Source organism: Xyrauchen texanus, chromosome 36 (genome assembly GCF_025860055.1).
Source record: "Xyrauchen texanus isolate HMW12.3.18 chromosome 36, RBS_HiC_50CHRs, whole genome shotgun sequence".
Classification (NCBI taxonomy): domain Eukaryota; kingdom Metazoa; phylum Chordata; class Actinopteri; order Cypriniformes; family Catostomidae; genus Xyrauchen; species Xyrauchen texanus.
In genome coordinates this window covers 16,345,952-16,367,576 of record NC_068311.1, presented here as the reverse complement: position 1 = coordinate 16,367,576, position 21,625 = coordinate 16,345,952, and the positions used below count along the sequence as shown (strand labels likewise).

Genomic DNA, 21,625 nt, shown 5'->3' with positions numbered 1-21,625 from the left:
TGAGAGGGAGGGACAGAGGGCAAGACTCTGTAGACACTGGGCCAGGCCTAAGCGACCCAGTTTCTCTGCTTTGTCAGCTGACGCAAAAGAAACAAACAGGGAACCAGGGCACAACAGCTAAGGCCCTTAAGAGGATGGATAGGAAAGATTAAAGTGTCTGTACAATACAGTGATATGTATCGCATGGAAATAGACTGAAGTTATTATGCCCAATACAAACAGACACTGCATGGAGAGAAATAGACGTATTTGATCCTCAATTATGAGGATCTGTTTCTTAAATTCTTTTAGGAAAAGGGGCAAGAAACAAATGTTTGAACTATCGTGCTGTGAAGAGAGTAAACAGTCTGGAAACAATCCTGTTTGTAATAAAGTGTACCATATAATGAAAGAACTATTAAATATGTGGAAATAAACAGGTCTTCAGACCATCTGAGGTGCATCTTAAAATGTACCTGACTATTGCCCCATTTGAACCAGGTATTAAGATTTTGGGTGATCTTATACCATGTGCAAACGAGGCCTATAAGAGTGCACACTTTTTAAGGTTAAGAAACCGTAATTATGACGTGACGTTCATTATTTTAATTATAATTCAACGGTCATTCGTCAATTATTCCTAAAAGAATATAATGGAAGCTGTGGGCAATTTCATATTCCTTTCCCTCTTTCCGTCGAAACTTTTAGTTTGGACTCTTGATAGTGTTGCTGCAACAAGATGAAGAGCGACTCTTGTGCATTAGTTGTTTAATTGATGCTTAATCTATGTATTTTATCATTTTCGCGCAAGCCTGTCGCCTCATAAATGAGCTAAATTAATAATATTTTCTAGGATGCTTTAACACTATTCTTCATCAGCAGTACACAAAGAGTACAAACTGAACTATACTTAAAGGTGGGGTATGTGATTTGCAAAACGGCCGGCAGATTTTGAAAATACACAACTCTAAGGTCCTACCTTCTCTCCTCCAACGCTGGCCCTGACTCCACCCATTCGAAAAACATGGACGCGCAATCATGCACGGCGAAAACTCAGATCGCAGTGTTCTAGCAGTGTTCTAGACTCACTAGTCAAACAGTGCATTCACCTGTCAGACAATTTTTCAGAGCAAATTGTTGACACAGCAGGAGGAGAGGTCGCATACCACTCTTGAAAGGTGTAGAGCTGATTTTCTCATAACTGTAAAAAAAAAAAGAACATCGCCAGCCCTGAGCGTCTGTACAGCGGTCTTCCATTCAAAACAGGATTCATAGAAATGTGGAACAACCCCACTAGCACTATAAAAGCTCTATTCTCCATACATAAATACAATCGCTTCCTGTTACTGGGTCACGAGCTTTGAGTATGCGCACTGAAAGGGACACGCGCCAGGGTGGTGGGGGAGGGGGCATGGTACGACCGTTTGATTGACACATTTTCTGTCCAATGATTCTAGATGGTCTTGAAAATGATTGGCTGGAGTTTTTCGAGTCCTGCCCGTTCCACAGATGATTAAATTGCTTAATTTTCATTTCAGTGCTTCTAATTTACAGCCAGTAAGTGGGTTAGGAATAGGATTTCAAGTTATTTTGAAAAAATGGTCAAAAAAGAAAATCACATACCCCACCTTTAACATCAAGTGTGTTTACTTGGACACCAATATGCAGATAACTAACAAAAAACAGTTTATTAAAAAAAAAACTTAAAACGCAACAAACCCATGTTTAAATGGAGACTTGAAGTTGTCTGATTATTCTCTGTATTTGACGTAAAAATTAAAACAGTCATTCACACAACATTGCACACACTGGATAAGCCAGAAATATATAATTGCAATAATCAGAGTATTGGTGTACATGTAAATGTAGCATCTGTCATCTTATTAAGCATAATCAGTGTAAGATTGTGCATGTAAACATGCTCAATATCATCTAAATAATGCCCAATTAGCTTTCACTATTATTCTATATTTATTTACAGAGGTCAGTTCCAACCATAATTAAAAACATCTGAACCAGCTAAACAAGGCCTTTGTATTTGTATTTTTAAATGACAGGTATGTTAGTGGAGTGTTGGACCTAAACTCAGCAGGAAGGTTACTACATATCACCTACACAATAATAAATAGATATACAGTGCATCCAGAAAGTATTCACAGCGCTTCAATTTTCCACATTTTGTTATGTTACAGCCTTATTCCAAAATTTATAAAATTAATTATTTTCCTCAAAATTCTTCAAACAATACCCCATAATGACAACGTGAAAGAAGTTTGTTTGAAATTTTTGCCCATTTATAAAAAATAATAATAATAAAAATCACATGTACATAAGTATTCGCAGCCTTTGCTCAATACTTTGTTGAAGCACCTTTGGCACCAATTACAGCCTCAAGTCTTTTTGTGTATGATGCTACAAGCTTGGCACACCTATTTTTTGGCAGTTTCTCCCATTCTTCTTTGCAGGACCTCTCAAGCTCCATCAGGTTGGATGGGGAGCATCGGTGCACACACAGCCATTTTCAGATCTCTCGATGTTCAATCGGGTTCAAGTCTGAGCTCTGTTTGGGCCACTCAAGGACATTCACAGAGTTGTCCCGTAGCCACTCCTTTGTTATCATGGCTGTGTGCATAGGGTCGTTGTCCTGTTGGAAGAGGAACCGTCACCCCAGTCTGAGGTCCAGAGCGCTCTGGAGCAGGTTTTCATCAAGGATGTCTCTGTACATTGCTGCATTCATCTTTCCCTCGATCCTGACTAGTCTCCCAGTTCCTGTCGCTGAAAAACATCCCCACAGCATGATGCTGCCACCACCATGCTTCACTGTAGGGATGGCATTAGCCAGGTGATGAGCGTGCCAGGTTTCCTCCAGGCATGATGCTTGCCATTCAGGCCAAAGAGTTCAATCTTTGTTTAATCAGACCACAGAATTTTGTTTCTCATTGTCTAAGAGTCCTTCAGGTGCATTTTGGCAAACTCCAAGCGGGCTGTCATGTGCCTTTTACTGAGGAGTGGCTTCCGTCTGGCCACTCTACCATACAGGCCTGATTGGTGGAGTGCTGCAGAGATGGTTGTTCTTCTGGAAGGTTCTCCTCTCTCCACATATAAATGCTGGAGCTCTGTCAGAGTGACAGGTCACCTCCCAGACTAAGGCCCTTCTCCCCCGATCGCTCAGTTTAGCCAGGCGGCCAGCCAAAGGAAGAGTCCTGGTGGTTCCAAACTTCTTCCATTTATAGATAACGGAGACCACTGTGCTCAATGGGACCTTCAATGCTGCAGAAATGTTTCTCTACCTCGGAGGTTTACAGACAATTCCTTGTTCTTCATGGCTTGGTTTGTGCTCTGACATGCACTGTTAACTGTGGGACCTTATATAGACAGGTGTGTGCCTTTCCAAATCATGTCCAATCAACTGAATTTACCACAGGTGGACTGCAATCAAGTTGTAGAAACATCTCAAGGATGATCAGTGGAAACAGGATGCACCTGAGCTCAATTTTGACTGTCATGGCAAAGGCTGTGAATACTTATGTACATGTAATTTCTTTCGTTTTTTAAATTTTAATAAATTTGCAAAGATTTCAAAAAACTTCTTTCATATTGTCATTATGGGTATTGTTTGTAGAATTTTGAGGAAATAATGAATTTAATCAATTTTGGAATAAGGCTGTAACATAACAAAATGTGGAAAAAGTGAAGCGTTGTGAATAATTTCAGATGCACTTGTAGGAAGCTGTATTTGTGCTAAATTCCACACAAACCGTTTTTCTCTCAGAGTAGCTTTGTCCCTTTCATTTTTTATGATGAGTCCTTTTATGCACCGCTTGTAAAGCCATCAAACCATGCATCTTCACTGTTGGACATCAAATCGTTGTAATATTGAATCGGGAGGTCTGTGGCAATTCCTAGCCCTTGTGGACAAGCATGGCCCAGCATAAACAATAAAATCATTGAGAGAAGATCCAGGCCAGTCATTCAATATGGGTACAGGTGTGTGGAGTTAGCAAGACAGAAGATAAAGAAGGTCTTGCAGATCGGCTTGGGTTCAATACGGGGCACGTTCCGTCTCCTGCTGATGAGATCTCGTAATTAATCACAGGTCACTGAGCCAATCAATACCCACTACTTCATTTCTAAAGCTCCGAGTGCCCTTCTTCCTCACTGAGGTGTTACCATCTTTGTTTTAGCAAATTAGATGCTGGGGTACCCTATCGTAGTCAAGGCAACAGTCGGAAACCGTCACTGTCTCCTTGGTAACGGGAATCGTGAGAGGGCAGCAGAGTGCGACAGTGCGAGTGTGCTGCCTGCACTAAACCGTATAAAGGCCTTTTTGATTGAGTACCTCTCAGGGGTTCCATATATAGTATTAATGTGCTGTGTTAAAGCTTTATGTAACAAGTTTTGCTGCTTTGATTCATTCTGTTAATCCTAACAATAGTAGAATATATCTTTAGGACCACAAGGTCTTAATAACAAAGAAAAACTAAAAACAATATCTTCTAGTGGAAGGAAGGCACATAATGAATTTGCAGAAAAAAGAATAGTAGAATATATCTTTAGGAGCACAAGGTCTTAATAACAAAGAAAAACTAAAAACAATATCTTCTAGTGGAAGGAAGGCACATAATGAATTTGCAGGAAAAAAAAAAACATTATAATTAAAATCCGTGTTCTCATTCTGTATTATATAGTAACCAATTTATAGGCCATGCTATACTGTTTTGGTTTGGGCTATTAGACCTTAGCTGGGTTTCTATCAAAATGTTTCTCACTTTTTAAGTGCATTCCTAAAAATCTGACTAAAGAAAATATGAATCTGTGCATGTTTCCATCCACCATTTGATGCACATTAGTGAGCCGCCTTGCCATGATCGAGCAGCTAAATTACCTCCTTACTACAGGTTGAGCTTTATTTGTAGGATTGGCGCAACTACCTCTTTTTATTAAAAGCATTCAGGAGACACAGCACAATAAGTGTAATATCTGATATAATGAGAGCTGAAATGGATGTGATGCCCATACGCCACCAGCCTCCACATGCCTGAGAGCGCTGCTCTCAAAACTGTTCTTGAGGATTGTGAGGACACACTTTAATAACCAGCTGTGGGTTAAACATTTCTGAATGTCAAGGGCTATATTTGAAGGATTGTGTGCCAAGTTCGGACATTTCGTTTGGCCAGTCACATCAAGCTATAGCACACTCATAACATGTGCACAAATGGTCAAAACACATCATTGTTTCCAACAACTTAACACACATTTTAACTAATGCAAAACTCTAGAAAATCCACCTCTGCTTAATGCAATACATTTTAAGCAAATTTTGAGTTTATTCAAGTATCAAGCATTTCCATTCAGGATATCTTGTGCTCCCTTTTCAAAATGTGCATTAAAATATTTGGATGCAAACCAAGCTATTGTGGTGGAGGCATCGAGGAGTAGTCGACCAATATAGGTTTTTCCAATGGCGATGCAAACATTTAGTAATTAGACTTGGTTCACCACAATCCTGAGTATGTGGTTAAAGCCTTGTAAGGTACTCCAATGTGCATCGTGTTTAAAATTGCAATTTAGCTGTGATTTTATTCACAATATATCATGGCCTCTCATAGCTTATTGGTCACCAAATTAAACCATGTATTTTAATGCAAGTATTTCAATGCTCGTTTCTAACAAGTGAGTTCTCCTTTCCCTGGGGGAGCAGGCAAATTTCTTCCAGGCTGTCTACACCAGTCCTTTTTCAACCCAACCCCCCACAACTGATGAGGTTTGTTGTACGCTCAGCTCTCTCCCTTTCTGGTCTGTATGCTCTACCAGGCTCAGCTCCAGCCCACAGCTGTGCATGCCTGCCACCATTACTCACACACACACGGCCTGCTCCACAAACACCCAAACCCAGTGAACTCCTGATCCATGGAGCCCCCTTCCAGCTTCAGCCGAGGCCAGCTTAACTGGGCAAAAGCATCTCCCACATGAAAATGACTAAGATGCTATCATCTCATACATGGCAATAACAACGTCTGGATTGCATTTTGGGGGTGAGACAAGCCTATGCCATCAGAGTATTCATACTATGGCGATATGGGGGCAAATCAGGTCATAGACTCAACTCTGACTCCATTTTGCAGGGTTCACACACCAACTGACCACCAATTTGCTTGATTAGATGACACAATCGGTTACTTATCAATGTCAAATTTAAATTAATTTCACTTTTTATTTACTGTGCAATTTCCAGTGGACTGAAATACCGAATTTCATACAGAAATGTTGATGGACAAATTTGCCCTTATAACCAGCTGAGATTGGGCTGACATTTAACAATACATAAGGGACTCAGAGCTCATGAGATGTGGTGCTGATGCATCACGGGTGACCAGAGTTCGAGTCCCGGCTCGTGAGGTCCTTTCCCAATCCTATTCCCACTCTTCTCCCTAACATTTCCTGTCACCTTTCTAATTTCCCTATCCCAGTAAAAAGCCAAAAGACCAGAAGAATCAGCTTTATTGCCAAGTATGCTTACACATACAAGGAATTTGTCTAGGTGACAGGAGCTTCCAGTCTACAACAATACAAACAATACCAAAAACAGCAGCAAGACATAGGTAATTAAAAACAAAAAAGAACACAAAATAAATAATTATACATATACGTACATACACTCACCTTCATGCATACCCACATACACACACGTAGTGCAAATCTAATACAATCTGTTATATAAAGAACAAAAAACCATAAATAGTTTACGCAAAATAGATAATTCTTTCTTTGGAACACAAACCAATATATGTTGTTTTTGGCTATAAAATGCCAGTCAATGGGGCCCAACACTTTCAAGCTCCAAAAAGGACATAAGAGGCAGCATGAAGTTGATAGTAAATCACAGTTTTACTGATTGTGAGAGGAAAATTGGATGAATAATTATGGTTACTACACTGCTTTCTGGAATTCTAGATTATGATTGGTTAATTGTGGCATTCTGTGGTCCAATTTTTTGTATAATGACCCATAAACTCTTTAGAAGTTTGATTTTATTCAGACTAAAACAATAAATGTCATGTAAACGCTTTAGTCTGACTGAAATCGAACTGGACTGAAAAGACTTGGACTGCCAAATAACAGATCTAAGGCTACGTACACATTACTCCGGATACTCTCCGGCCACACTGACATTTTCCAAAAGTTTCTCTTCCACAATAAGTGTCTTGTGTTCCATTGTCGGACAGCAATTCAGAGTAAAATTCCTGTTGCCTTTGAAGGACTGCAATGGAAGGTTGCACAAAGTAACATTTATCTTCAACAACGCTATCACAGTGAACAGTAGGCATAACAACACTGCTACAACATGGGCCTCTATCTGATTGTTTTGGGTTGAATGGATCACATGACTGTCACATGACAACAAATACATTATCGTTTTCAGATAGCTCTGTTTTCCCGGTCCACACTACAATGCGAAAACTAGACTGAAGGCCAAAAATTCAATTTGTTTTTATGTGGTCATATAAAGTAAATAACAACACAGAACTGAATTAATTTAATAAGGGATTTGTAGCTATATTATTCCTTATTCATTTAATTAAGATCTGTGTTTTTATTTACTTTATATGACCACATAAAAACAAAATCACATTGCACCAGGGACAGCTGATCCTATGGATTTTACAATCCACTACAAATCCTGTAAAAACGGTTTTGGGTGGGTTTAGTTTGGCATACACCTTTGAAAAACTTGTTTCAATACTAGCTGCTTTAAACAATACATAAGCCACAGAATCAGTAGAAAACACTGTACTGGAATTCACAACGCAAAACAGGTACTGCAAGTTTCTTAAAACAGAAAAAGGCATACAAAAAGACAGCAGTTAATGCGGGTGCTTTGGGGATGTGGCTAAGCTAGTATGAGTGTACTCAGTGACGTCACACAGCTCAGTCTAACCATGTGCTTGCTACTCATGTGGCTGAGGCAGGGAACATGCAGAAATAGCAGAGATAGTGGGTGAGGGAAGAAAACAGGCACAGAGAGAGGGAGGGAGAGCAAGGTGGAGGCGGAGCTATAAACTACAAGAACTGACACAGGCAGTACTGCAGGGAAACTCCTGAGACTTTAGAACAACATTAAACCAATGGTCAGCTTAAAACTTCACAAAATATAATGGACTACTTAATTATTTGCATAAATTCAAAATAATATACACTTGCCATTTTGCAAATTTTTTTATTTCTAGCACCTTTTATATTGCTTGCATAGACATACATTTGAAGTCAGAGGTTTGCATACACCTTAGCCAAATACATTCATTGTGTGTGTTTAACTTGGTTCAAACATTTCGGGTAGCCTTCCACAAGATTCTCACAATAAGTTGCAGGAATTTTGGCCCATTCCTCCAGACAAAAGTCAGGTTTGTAGGCCTTCTTGCTCGAAAACACTTATTCAGTTCTGCCCACAAATTTTCTATCGAATTGAAGTGCTTTGAGATGGCCACTCCAATACCCTAACTTTGTTGTGCTTAAGCCATTTTGCAACAATTTTGGAGGCATGCTTGGGGTCATTGTCCATTTGAAAGACCCATTTGCGATTGAGCTTTAACTTCCAGGCTGATATCTTGATATGTTGCTTCAATATATCCACATCATTTTCCTTCCTTGTGATGCCATCTATTTTGTGAACTGCACCAGTCCCTCCTGCAGCAAAGCACCCCAAAAATATGATCCTACCACACCATGCTTCATGGATGGTGTTCTTCGGCTTGCAAGCCTCACCCTTTTTCCTCCAAACATAATGACGGTCATTATGGCCAAACAGTTAAATTTTTGTATCATTAGAGCAGAGGACATTTCTCCAAAAAGAAAGATCTTTTTTCCCCATGTGCACTCAAATTGTAATATGGCTTTTTTTTTAATGCCGGTTTGGGAGCAGTGGCTTCTTCCTTGCAATTTATGTCGATTTATGACTCGCTTTACTGGGGATTATAGATACTTTTCTACCGGTTTCCTCCAGCATCTTCAAAAGGTCCTTTGATGTTGTTCTGGGATCGATTCACACTTTTTGCACCAAACTACGTTCATCTTTGGAAGTCTCCTTCCTGAGTGGTATGATGGCTGCGTGGTTACATGGTGTTTATATATGCATACACTTGTTTGTACAGATGAATGTGGTACCTTCAGGTGTTTGGAAATTGCTCCCAAGGATGAACCAGACTTGTGCAGGTCCACTTTTTTTTCTAAGGTCTTGGCTGATTTCTTTAGATTTCCCCATGATGTCAAGCAAAGAGGGACTGAGTTTGAAGGTAGGCCTTAAAATACATCCAAAGGTACACCTCCAATTGACTCCAATTAGCCTATCAAAAGCTAATTGGCTAATTGCCTAAAGGCTTGACATATACTTCTGACCCACTGGAATTGTGATATAGTCAATTAAAAGTGAAACAATCTGTAAACAAATGTTGGAAAAATTACTTGTGTCATACACAAATTAGATGTCCTAAACGACTTGAAAAACTCTAGTTTGCTAATATTAAATCTGTGGAGTGGTTAAAAATTTTGTTTCATTGACTTTGTATGTAAACTTCTGACCCACTGGGAATGTGATGAAAGGAATAAAAGTTGAAATAAATAACTCTCCACTATTATTCTGACATTTCACATTCTTAAAATAAAGTAGTGATCCTAACTGGCCTAATACAAGGAATATTCTCTACAATTAAATGTCAAGAATTGTGAAAAATTATTTCATTTATATAGCTTTTATTTCCAGTATTAGGGTGCTGAAGCTACATCTTTGGGCTTTTTAAATACTTTATAGTTGGAATACTGTTGGTTTGAACATATTCGGAGCTGCCTTCAAAACAAAATTAATAAAAGCCGGAGTAACCGCCGTGAAGCAGAATCTGCTGCTAGCCATAATGCTAATGCAAGCTCCGAACTCCAAGCGATATCTAAGGACACAGCCTCAGGGAATGACCAAAACATGCTTCTTCTGACCAGCTCCTGTCTGAGGTACGTAATGTCATGAAGCATGCTAATACCAGAGTGGAAGCAGTAGAAGAGCGGATGACCTAACTGGACTCTGCGAAGGGGGGACTCCATTACTACCATTGAGAAGGAGCTCATTGCTATGAAAAAGAAGTTGGCCGCACTAAGAGAACGGAGTGAAGATCTCGAAGCGAGGTCACGCCACTCGAATATTCGCATTACAGGAGTAAAAGAGGGGCGTGAACACGGCAAACGGATAACTTATTTTGTGGCTTAGTTATTTAAGATTCCCTGAACCTAGAGACTTGAGACAGAGTTCACTGTACCCTTCGCAGCAAACCAACTGACGACAATGAACCACTGCGTGCCTTTGATGTGAGATGTCACTACTTCTATGAAAAAGAGGAGATTTTGAAGAAAGCCATATAAATGAAGTCTGTCACTACAGCCTAGGGTGACCAGATCCAGATTCTCCATGATTTCACCCAGACAGTGTGCAGGGAGTAATCGGCATTCAATGAGGTAAGGATCTTACTTCATAACTGTGAGGGTGTTCGCTTCGACCTGAGGTACACCGCAGTTGTGAGGATTACTACACAGGACAGACAACAGGTAAGCTTCAAGGACCTGGTGCAACCTAAAGACTTCATTATGAAGAACCTGACCAGTAAGGACAAGTGACAGCCACACACATACTGGTTGCTGGCGTTTGGCCGGGCAACAGCTAACATTATCGTCAACTTCATATACATGCATAGCCTCCACTGAGACTTAATGCCTGGCCTGCTCATGGGTATGCAGCCAACGACTACGGGATGCCACTAACGGCAGTGTGCTTAAACTTTGACAAACTGCGGCTCAAGATGAGCTAAAAATTTAGTTTAAAGTAAAGATTATGTCCAGCAAAAGGACAAGATGGGCAGCCAATCAGCAGCCAACCAGTTAATAAAGACTGAATGAGGTGGCCCAGTTACTTCTGTTACGGTCAATACCACATATTGAACTGAACGGGATAACCTTAATATATGATGCTATATCTAAACTTGTGTTATTAGTCTGAATATCCTGCAATTTATGTTCAATGTTACTATTTTCTGATGATTGGTTTAGAGTGTTCAATGACAAGAGTTATATATGGTTTATTTATTTATTTTTTCCTTTCATCACTATTTAGTTTTGTTTGTAGGGTAGCTTGGAAGTTCAATAACTGTAAGAGCCTTTTATTGTTCTGTGTTAAGTGAAGGCTCACATGGTAATCTAATTAGGAGTAGGGAGTACTGGAAGAGAATACAGCCTCGTACACAAGGTATCAATACCATTTTGGTGTTAATGATTTCATCATCCTGTGCTGTTATGTGTGTTCATGTACATGTTATCTATGGGTGTTTTTAAATAATAATCCGGAGATCCTAATACCCTTAGATGCCCATGAAGCGTTTGATAGAATTAAATATGTTTATTCACTTGCTAAATTTAAAAGGTTTGGCTTTGACCCTGCGTTCTGTTACCTCAAGCATTCATTCGAACAAATATCATAATATCCAAATGCCTCCCGCTTTTTAGGGGAACAAGGCAGGTGTGCCCTCTGTCCCCCCTGCTTTTTGATGTTGCCATCGAACCCCTTGCAATTATGCTAAGGAATACGGTGGCCTTAACTGGAATGCATATCTCAAGGTTGAACATCTTAAATATACTATCCGGGGCTCCTCTGGAAAGTTCTACAGGGTCTGGCAACCTTTTCTATCTTATGTAAAATCTGAATTTCCATCTGCCAGTACAGCTAATTTTGATACCTAACCTTCCTCCCTCCTCCCATTTTGAATTTTATTTATTTTAATTATTTTTTTCCCCCTCTGTGTTGTAGGGGATGTGTGTGTATGTGGGTAGGGGTCGGGACGTGAATATGTTTGTGAGTTTGGAATTAATATAAGAAAAATCAATAAAAATATTTGAATAAATATTCTGTTATGCATTTTGTATACTTGGACACCTTGACTATGCATATTCCTTTAATCAATGTAATAACAGATCAATGCACTAATCAATTAAATCACTTTTGACTTGGAAACAGATCTGGCATGGCAGCACTGATGTCAAAGTTGGGTTTATAATATATATACATCTGGGGCCGGTTGCATAAACATAGCCATTAACTTAAGACTGCATCTAACAATTAGTTTGACTAGCTAAAGAAGCCATAGAAAGCCTGCTCACAGTTGTCTTTAGTAAGACAGTCTAATTTGCATTGCATTGTGGGAAAAAATAAGACACTGAACAGCTTAAAAAAATGGCCAACAGTGGATGCTCAATACATTTTTTATTCCCTGAGAATATTTGCATATTAGAGGACTACAGTGCTTCAAAATGTATTTTAATGAACACATTTAGTGATTTAACCCAAATAATTAAAAACACAACATTTTGTTACCATTTTTGAAGTCAAAGTCTTCAACCAAGTCTCAATTGAATCCCCTTTCAGCCCCCACTGGCTCAGCTGACAGTTATTTTCAATGGCAAAATGGAATGTAAACAAAAGTTAGCCTGAGGTGTGCGGTCTTACATTTTGGTCTTTAATTAGACTGATCTAAGTTTTTATGCAACTGACTGAAAAAATTAAGACCAACATTTTAGAAGACTAACTAATAAGACTAGTCTAAAACAGTTTTATGCAACCGGCCCCAGGTGGCATAAAGTGAATAAAATGAAAAGTAATCTCAAACAATCCTCTTATTTAGTCCTGGAAGAATCTGATTGGTCGGTGAGAGCACGGTGGAAGGGGCCATGGAGAGGAACGCAAGTAGAAGCAGACGGGTGGAGGCGAGTCCCGCGTGCCTTCCACCGCCCATGGCAAGCCTGGATACATACTGTGCAGAGTCGACACTGTCTCCAAAGCCCATCCCCATCTCAAAAACACACACACACACACACACACACACACACACACACACACACACACACACACACACACACACACACACACTAATCACCGAGAGAAAAGCCCTATGACCTGCATCAAGCACTCTAATCTTTTAGCAGGAACATGGAACAAAACAGTAATGGACGTAACAGAAATTGAAATAAGCTATATATCAAATATCCTCAATAGGCTGAAAAATGTTGGTACATTTTGTAGCCATATTGCACAGTCCTAGTAAGTATTAGCTATTAAGAGTTAATGATATAATAAATTATATTATTATTAGTAGTACTCAGTAGTAGTAAATGTATCTGATAGTGTTCATCATAATTGAGACCCTAATTATTTCTGTGCCATATGAATAAAACTCGCATTGTAACAATAAATTATACCATCTGATAGCTTCCAACATTGATCTTGTCACATGTATGGTTTTCCAAAGAAAGCAAACAAACATTGCAGAAGTACATTTTCATTTAAAACCCTGCACCTTTACATAAACTTACTTTGACCTCCCAGTATATCACTTCTAGAGAAACCATAGCAAAGGGCTGGTTGTTTTTGACAAGCCATGTGCTTTAAATAAACACACCCTAAGCCTTGTTGAGCAACAGGTGGCAGAAAGAACGAATGAGAGATAATGTGGTGGGTTGGGTCCCTCTGTCAAATCAACCACTGGAAGCAAACTGCTTAATCATGGGGTGGGGGGGCATCAGGGATCCAGTGACAGTTCTGTTTCCACACTGTCCTAGTTTCACACACACATCTTGAGTCTTGATTGTTTTTTTTCTTTGTCTCTTAAAGAGTTTGTCTGTAGGTGTGCTTGAGTGTGCATGAGTGAATGAGGCACTGGATGTACGCTTTGTTTAATCAGACAGAGCACGACTTATTATTTCACTTTACACTAGTCAAATAAGGGCAATGGTTAAAGGGATATTTCACCTGAAAATTAAAATTCTGTCATAGTTTACTAACCCCCATGTTGTTTCTACCCTGTATTACTTTCTTCCGCAGAATACAAAAGGACATATTAGGCAGTATGTTAGTCTCAGGCACCATTCAATTTAATTGTGTGGAAGGTAAAGGGTTACTGAGACCTAAAACACTGCCTAACATCTCCTTTTGCGTTCCACGGAAGAAAGTAAGTCACAGAGGACTGAAATAACAAGAGTAACTTTTGGAGTAAACTATCTCTTAAACCTCCTGAGACCCCAGTGTGACTGCTAGGTGAATTTTCCATTTCCCTTTTTGATTTGTAACAAGTAGCACCTAAAAAACATTCAAAAAATTATAAATATTCTAGAGCAAGCGGTTTTCCCAAAAATGTATGTCCACATATGTGGACAGTAGGTCTGCAACTAATGATTATTTTTAGAATCGACTTATTAAAACAATTATTCGACAATTCGGTTGATTATTGCAACAATTAATCATTAGCTCTTAACCGACTATTCAGCTTGTGCCCAAACTTAAAAGGTTGTATTAAACGTGCTTACTAACAATAAAGAGGACAAAATCATCTTTTAAAAATACCTCTAAATAACAATCATTGAATTAAAGGAGAAAAACTACTTGGATTTTTAATGTTTAATTAATTACATTTCATTGCAAAACATCCTATTGTTATCGAGTATTTTTTTCCATTTAATAAATGTCTAAAAGTCCTTAAAACAAGATATATTTACTTGAGAAGCAACATATAAGATATTTAGACTTGCATTAAGAGGATATGCATCTTAAATATAAGTGTATTTTTTCACTTGTTCATACTTCTGCCAGAGCAAAATATATACTCATATTCAAGATGTTAGCTCTAAAAGCAAGTCTAAATATCTAATATGCTGCTTCTCAGGTAAATGTATCTTGTTTTAAGGATTTTTCGATATTTTAAAATTAAAATGTATTAAATATTATATAAAAATGTATCTGATAACAACTTTTTCTTCTGCAGTACAGCTGCTAAAGTGTACATAGTTTTAGATATTTATTTTAGAAAACAAACCATAAAAGACAACTAAAAAAATATTCTATTGCATTGTATAATGGGCCAAGACTACACCCTCTCACCTTTGTGTTCACTTGATTTCGATCCATCTTTAACTCACAAAAAACTAATTATTTCTTCTTTATAGAGCTGCATATCATGAGAAATCACTATAAACAAAATCTAGCTGCAGCAAGTGTGCGCCAGTGATGAGCGTCTCCCAAGACAGTGTATCAGCCGGGAGAAGTGTGAAAAGGCAGATTTTTCAGGCGGATCTAACCGCACAGACAAATGCCAGTTTCGGAGTTTGTGCTTATTTATACAGCCTTATTATTGAACTTTAATAAAGGATGCATTAAATACAGTATATAACAGCGCAGTGTTTCCTTTTAAGGCGCTCTGACAGGCAAGTTTTGCTCAAGCGGAACACTAGGTACGGCTCCGCTTTATTTCATGACGACACTGCTTCTGTATTTACTTATTTGGCATTTTTGTAAAATATAATATGATCTACATCACCTTAATCTGTTTGGAAAGTTTGGAGTGCATCTGGACTGTGAGCTGCTCTTTCTTCCCTCTCCTCAATCAAGTGCGAGCTGAAGTGCTGCTCTCACGCATCATCAATTGCGTTTCAAAAGATCTCATGTTGAGTTAAATAAAAACAGACCACTATTCGACAACGAAAATTATTGTCGACCATTGCCGATAATGTTGACTCATCATTTCAACTCTAGTGGACAGCGGGACTAAGTTGTGAAATTTGAAATAATACTATAGCTATAGAAAGATTTTATAAATTTGTTTTATTATGTTTCCAGGAGTGTTGGTTATTCATGTATTTGAGACGTTACAGACATTAAATCAGAAATTATAATAATTAATTCAGATACAAGTAATGGCCAGGATCATCCAATCAAGTCTGTCTGCACCGGTGTCAGAACAGTTCAAAATGCACCTTATTTTCATCCTTGCTATGTCCAAGCAGTGGACATATCTCATTTCTGGCCTACTAACCTTCAATCCAAACCACTGTAACTTACACATTTAAGATTGCCTCATTGGTGGGGCCTGGGTAACTCAGCAAGTAAAGACGCTGACTACCATCCCTGGAGTCACAAGTTTGAATTCGGGTCGTGCCGAGTGACTCCAGCCAGGTGTCCTAATCCAAATTGGCCTGGTTGCTAGGGAGGGTAGTTTCATATGGGGTAACCTCCTCGTGGTTGCGATTAGGGGTTCTCGCTCTCAATGTGGCACGTGGTATGTTGTGTGTGGATCATGGATAGTAGCATGAGCCTCCACATGCTACGAGTCTCCGCTGTGTCATGCACAGCATGCCACATGATATGATACGTGGACTGACTGTCTCAGAATCGGAGGCAACTGAGACTTGTCCTACACCACACTGATTAAGGTGAGTCTCCGCGCCACCATGAGGACCTACTAAGAAGTGGGATTTGGGCATTCCAAATTGGGATAAAAATGGGATAAATATATATATTAAAAAGTTGCCTCATTGGGTTGTATATATGCTGCTCTAGCATTGTTTGCATGTGTAAATGTAGACCTCGAAGTCTGCTGACATGTGGTAAGTGGTGAAATGCAGAAGTACAGCACACACTGAACATAAACATGAGACACGTTGCAACTTGCTCTTACCTGAATGTATCTCAGAGCACTTCTCAGAACACTCAGATTGGAGGTCTTCTTCTCGTCAACATTAGGGATGTTCTTCTTAAGGGTTTCAAAGCACTCCTTTAAGTGTGCACGTCTGAGAAAAGGAGATAAATGGCAAGGTTTTTGCTGGTGTCAGCATTCACTTATTATTTCAGTAAGTAGTAATTAATTTAATTGATCAATGCGTGAGCAAAAAAACGTAAATTTTAAGTCCTGTTTACACATGGTGATCCAATCACTAGTGGTCAGCCGAGACACATTACTCTTTACAATGTGTTCAGAGTGAGGGTCTCTGATTTCATGCCCAAAAAACTATTAGTGTAACAAAGTCAATATAGTATTAAAAACAAATAATAATAAAAAAAAATCCATTGTTGCTTTAAAAAAAAAAAAAACTTCAACATTTTAATCTCACTGCATTTGTGACATTTTGAGATTAATGCTCGAAACAGAGGTTAACGCCAAGTAAAATCAGGGTTTGAAGGTAAGGCATGTAATTTTTGAGCCACTAGCAGCACTAAACAGACGTGCAATCTGTTTATTTAAACCGTCATAACATTGGGTCAACCAACGAGGTGAGTTTGGGGCGAGACAACCTGTTGGAATGGCGAATGGGCAGTGTTTGAAACTAGTCATTCATTTGGGAATTCTGTTGGGTGTGCAGAAAAGGCACACTGCATGTTTAAGGATGATAGTCATGTTGTTTTTTAGAATAAGGGGCTTGTATATTGTTTTAGCCAGTAGAGGTAAAGACTGGATGAAAGAAGGTGACTTCATGAAAGGGGTAAACGAGGAGCAGAGAAAATAATTTACCTGTTCTTTTCGAGTTTGTTGTGCACTTCTCTTGTTCCTGCCCTGTAAAAACAGGTCACATGGTCTTTTATTATCTAAGTCTTAAATGCTTAACTCCCAAATGTGATATTTAACATACAAGAAACTATAAACTAGACTTTCATGTGATTTAGTCTTAAAGGGACAGTTCACTGAAATAATTTAAATGCATTTTCTATGGCCAACATTCTGCCTAACATCTCCTTTTGTGTTCCACGGAAGAAAGTCATATGGGGTTGGAACAACATGAGTAAATTATGATTTTAATTTTTGGGTGAACTATGCTTTTAAATATTTGTTCACATGGCCATAAATAACAGTTTCAAGCCATGACTCACCCTCCTGGTCTTTTCTTGCCATCCAAATAACGGCTGTCATCCGTTGGGCTGCCTCTAGCTGCAGGGCTGTGCTGGGCTGTAGGGGGTCCTGGCTGGGGGAGAAGTGCATGCAGAGTGGATGTGATGTTGGAGCCCGGGAAGGTCTGGAGCTGCTGGGGTGGGGGTGGTTTGGTGCCATTGGACTGAGACAGCGATGTTGGCTCGGCCTTCAACTGAGACGAGATGAGGGGGCGCTGGTGCACAGTCTGCTGGTTTGGCAGTGAGTGGGCATCTTTTCTGGGAGGTGTTAGGCGGGGTGCTGCCGAGGGACTGACAGTTGTAGTGGTGGGTGGGAGGAGGGCGGAGGGAGTGGAGGACACTACTGGGATGGGGATGACCGTGATGGGTATGGTTGGGGGAGGGGGTGGGGCTGGTCCAGGGATGTGGCGATGCTCTTGACCAGACTCCTCCACCCAGGTAATGCAATTCATTCGAAAAGACTGAGTATAAGAGTTAATTTCCACTCTTCGCTTCTCTGCCTCCTGTTCGTGACATCGCCTTTCTTGAAGCTCATTTTCTTCTGCTGAAAGAAATACAGGAAAAAAAAAAAAACACTGATTCACCACAGATAAACCGTTTACACAGAACTAGTGATCAAGTGGGTTTGTGGTATGGGTTCTCAGTGGCTGATACTGATGCTGATACTTATTTATTCAATAGAATTTAATGTTGGTAAATAATTTAATGAGAAATTTTGTCAAACGAACAGTTTGGCAAATCAGTCAAGACATATGAGTCAAACAGACATATCAGTCAAGCGATGCCCTATTTTTTACAGCAAAATATAGTAAAAAACTAAATAATTATTTTGTGACAACACATAGCTCCAATGCCATCATTAAGTTTGCTGACGATACGACGGTGGTAGGTCTGATCACTGACAATGATGAAAGAGCCTACAGAGAGGAGGTGCACACTCTGACACGCTGGTGACAAGAGCACAACCTCTCCCTCAACGTCAGTAAAACCAAGGAGCTTGTAGTGGACTTCAGGAGAAAAGACAGAGTACACAGCCCCATCACCATTAATGGAGCACCGGTGGAGAGAGTCAGCAGTTTCAAGTTCCTCGGTGTCCACATTACTGAGGAACTCACATGGTCCGTCCACACTGAGGCCATTGTGAAGAAGGCTCACCAGCGCCTCTTCTTCCTGAGACGGCTGAGGAAGTTTGGAATGAACCACCACATCCTCACACGGTTCTACACTAATACTGTAGAGAGCATCCTGACTGGCTGCATCACCACCTGGTACGGCAATAGCACCGCCCACAACTGCAAAGCCCTGCAAAGGGTGGTGCGAACTGCCAGAAACATCATCGGAGGTGAGCTTCCCTCCCTCCAGGACATATACACAAGGCGGTGTGTGAAAAAAGCTCGGAGGATCATCAGAGACTCCAGCCACCCGAGTCATGGGCTGTTCTCACTGCTACCATCAGACAGGCGGTATCGCAGCATCAGGACCTGCACCAGCAGACTACATGACAGCTTCTTCCCCCAAGCAGTCAGACTGTTGAACACTTGATCTATCAGAAATCAGTAATTAGCACTGCACTTTATTAATCTATAATCTCACACTGGATTGTCAACATATTCTCCTCAATTCAACTACTTATATATATATTTCATATACTCCCACTTATTGTATATTGTGTATTCTATATTGTGTGTATTGTTTACTGTGCATTGTATATAATTATTGTGTTGTGTAAGTATGTTGTTTACTGTAATTGGTATATGTCTCGTCACTGTCATGACTGCTATGTTGCTCGGAACTGCACACAAGAATTTCACCTACTGTTGCACTTGTGTACATGGTAGTGTGAAAATAAAGTGATTTGATTTGATTTTACTCAGTATTTCTGTTATCCAAGCAATGCCCTATTTTAATCTGCCATTTTTTTTTTTTTTACATTTTTGTATCATCTAAAAATGGCTGGCCAATCAATTGGTCAAGCTGATAAAATGGCATTTCAGTACTCAGAACTGCCAGTAAACTTCCAGACTTCCTTAGAACATGGCCAAAAATCATGGCACCATAATTAAGATGCCTACCTTTCAGAATAGCCATTGCACTGGAAGCGCTCCTACGACGTCTTAAAATGCTGCCTCCGGAGGCATACATTCCTTTAAAGGAGCTTTTTGTGTGCATACAGCCAATTTAGTGTTATTGGTTAACAGTGAGGCATAGAGAGTACACTCATTAGAGCACATGGTTTACAGGCTTCAGGTTTCGCTGGCCTAACTGGAAACATGATGCAAGACCCCCTCCAACTATACTCCCTACATCTGCAGGGGCTGGGCTATTCAAAAGCACCATCGGACAGCCTCTTGGCCCTTTGCCAAGCCTTCAGCATCAATTGCTGCACCCTACTTGACATCATTTAAGAAAAATAGAATTTACCTTTACAGTGAGTCTAATAGTGGAGACTAGTACCTTTGTGTGACATCGGAGAGCAGGGCCATAATCACCATAGACATTCAGGGGTTTTTCAACATTGATAGTTTCAAAGTAATACCCCCTCTCCCATTCCAAAAGGTCTTTGAATTTTACTTACATCGCTGCATTTGTAATTTAGAGATTTCAGATGGTAAGTGAATTTTAGTACTTTCTGAGAGATACTTACAACAACAATTTGTCAAAAAGCAGAAGAGCGTAGTACCAACTGGACACCACGGAATGAAATTGCTTCCTCATATTGTACAACCAGTGTCAGTCAAATGGTAATGAATTATTCCACAATGTATAATGCTACCTGTTTTTAAAATCCTCTTAACACCTCGTGTAGTAAAGAGGTCACATGTGTATGAAGTGGCCTAGATAAAAAACAGACTAAGAAGCACATTGTGTTTGTGTGTGCATGGAATGTCATGTATCTCATTAGAATGGAAAGTCGGGCAGTGTCAAATCACATGCACTCAGAGGATAATGAGACTTAAGACTTGCATTCTTATTGTGTGTGTCAACAACAGGGGGTGGTAAAAGTGCTCTGTCTTCCTTCAACTTGATCTCAGCCAAACAAGCAGCAATTCACCTACAACCAATCACCACATTGCTAGTCGAACAGCACAAACTTCCTGCTTCTGAAAAGCCCAGTGGCCTTTACCAAGAAGCTAGTTAAACTCAGGACTACAGTATTGGTTTCGAGATGCATTCTATGGCAACTCAGGCTCTGATCTTGAGTATGAGATTAGTTAATGTGCGCGTGCACTTGAATGAGGGACGTTTATAGTGAACCGAGAGAGAGCGAGCATGACTCACTTCTTGTGAGAGAGTCAGCGGTATTTAAGAGAACTTTTGCATGTTCTAGTGTAGGGTTGCAGCGGTATACCGGTTTCACGGTATACCACGGTTTGAAAATGGACGGTTATCATACCATGTACATTTGCTTATCTACGGTATTGAGAAAAAAAATGCAACCGGACGGAGATTCTCGACTGTCTGTCAGACTCGTCAACTTGCGACACACACACATACAGAAGATGTCAGAGAAGCGAGGCGGTCTGACATGAGTGTGTGTGTATGAGTTACAGCGGTGTTTCTCAACTGGTCTATTCGGACTGGGTCGCGGACAGCAGGGAAATAACAATGCCATGGTAACTTCTACCATTGAAGATATTTCGGCGGCCGCCCAAGTGATCGAGTATTTACGTGCCGAGGCAGATTTAATGATAATCTCGCAAACGGCTAAATACTTCTCGCGAGTGTAACGAGCTCGCGCTAATGATCTGCTCTTCTCTCTAGTGCGCGCGTTCAACAACTGGGCTTCCCTCGATATTGCGGAGCGCAGACATCAAAACTGTGACCAATTTAAATTCTAGCGAGACTTTTCTAGTTTAAAGTGTTACGGAGATTGTCAATTCGAACCTCTCAAACAGTAGCAGCCCTGAC

General features: G+C 39.9%; 1 protein-coding gene across 3 annotated transcripts in view; it reads right to left on the bottom strand.

Annotated features, from left to right (window-relative positions):
• The window catches only part of LOC127629859 (max-binding protein MNT-like), a 35,015-nt gene that overhangs the window by 8,802 nt on the left and 4,588 nt on the right, over positions 1-21,625 (bottom strand). For 2 of the 3 annotated variants that reach the window (XM_052107138.1, XM_052107137.1), the window contains 3 exons: positions 17,699-18,257; positions 17,343-17,384; positions 16,512-16,623 (listed from right to left, as the gene is read on the bottom strand). In XM_052107138.1, the coding sequence (XP_051963098.1) occupies positions 16,512-16,623; positions 17,343-17,384; positions 17,699-18,168 (624 nt within the window). In that variant the 5' untranslated portion in view covers positions 18,169-18,257. Of the gene's footprint in view, positions 1-16,511; positions 16,624-17,342; positions 17,385-17,698; positions 18,261-21,625 lie in introns of all 3 variants that reach the window. The other variant, XM_052107136.1, reaches the window with a different exon arrangement.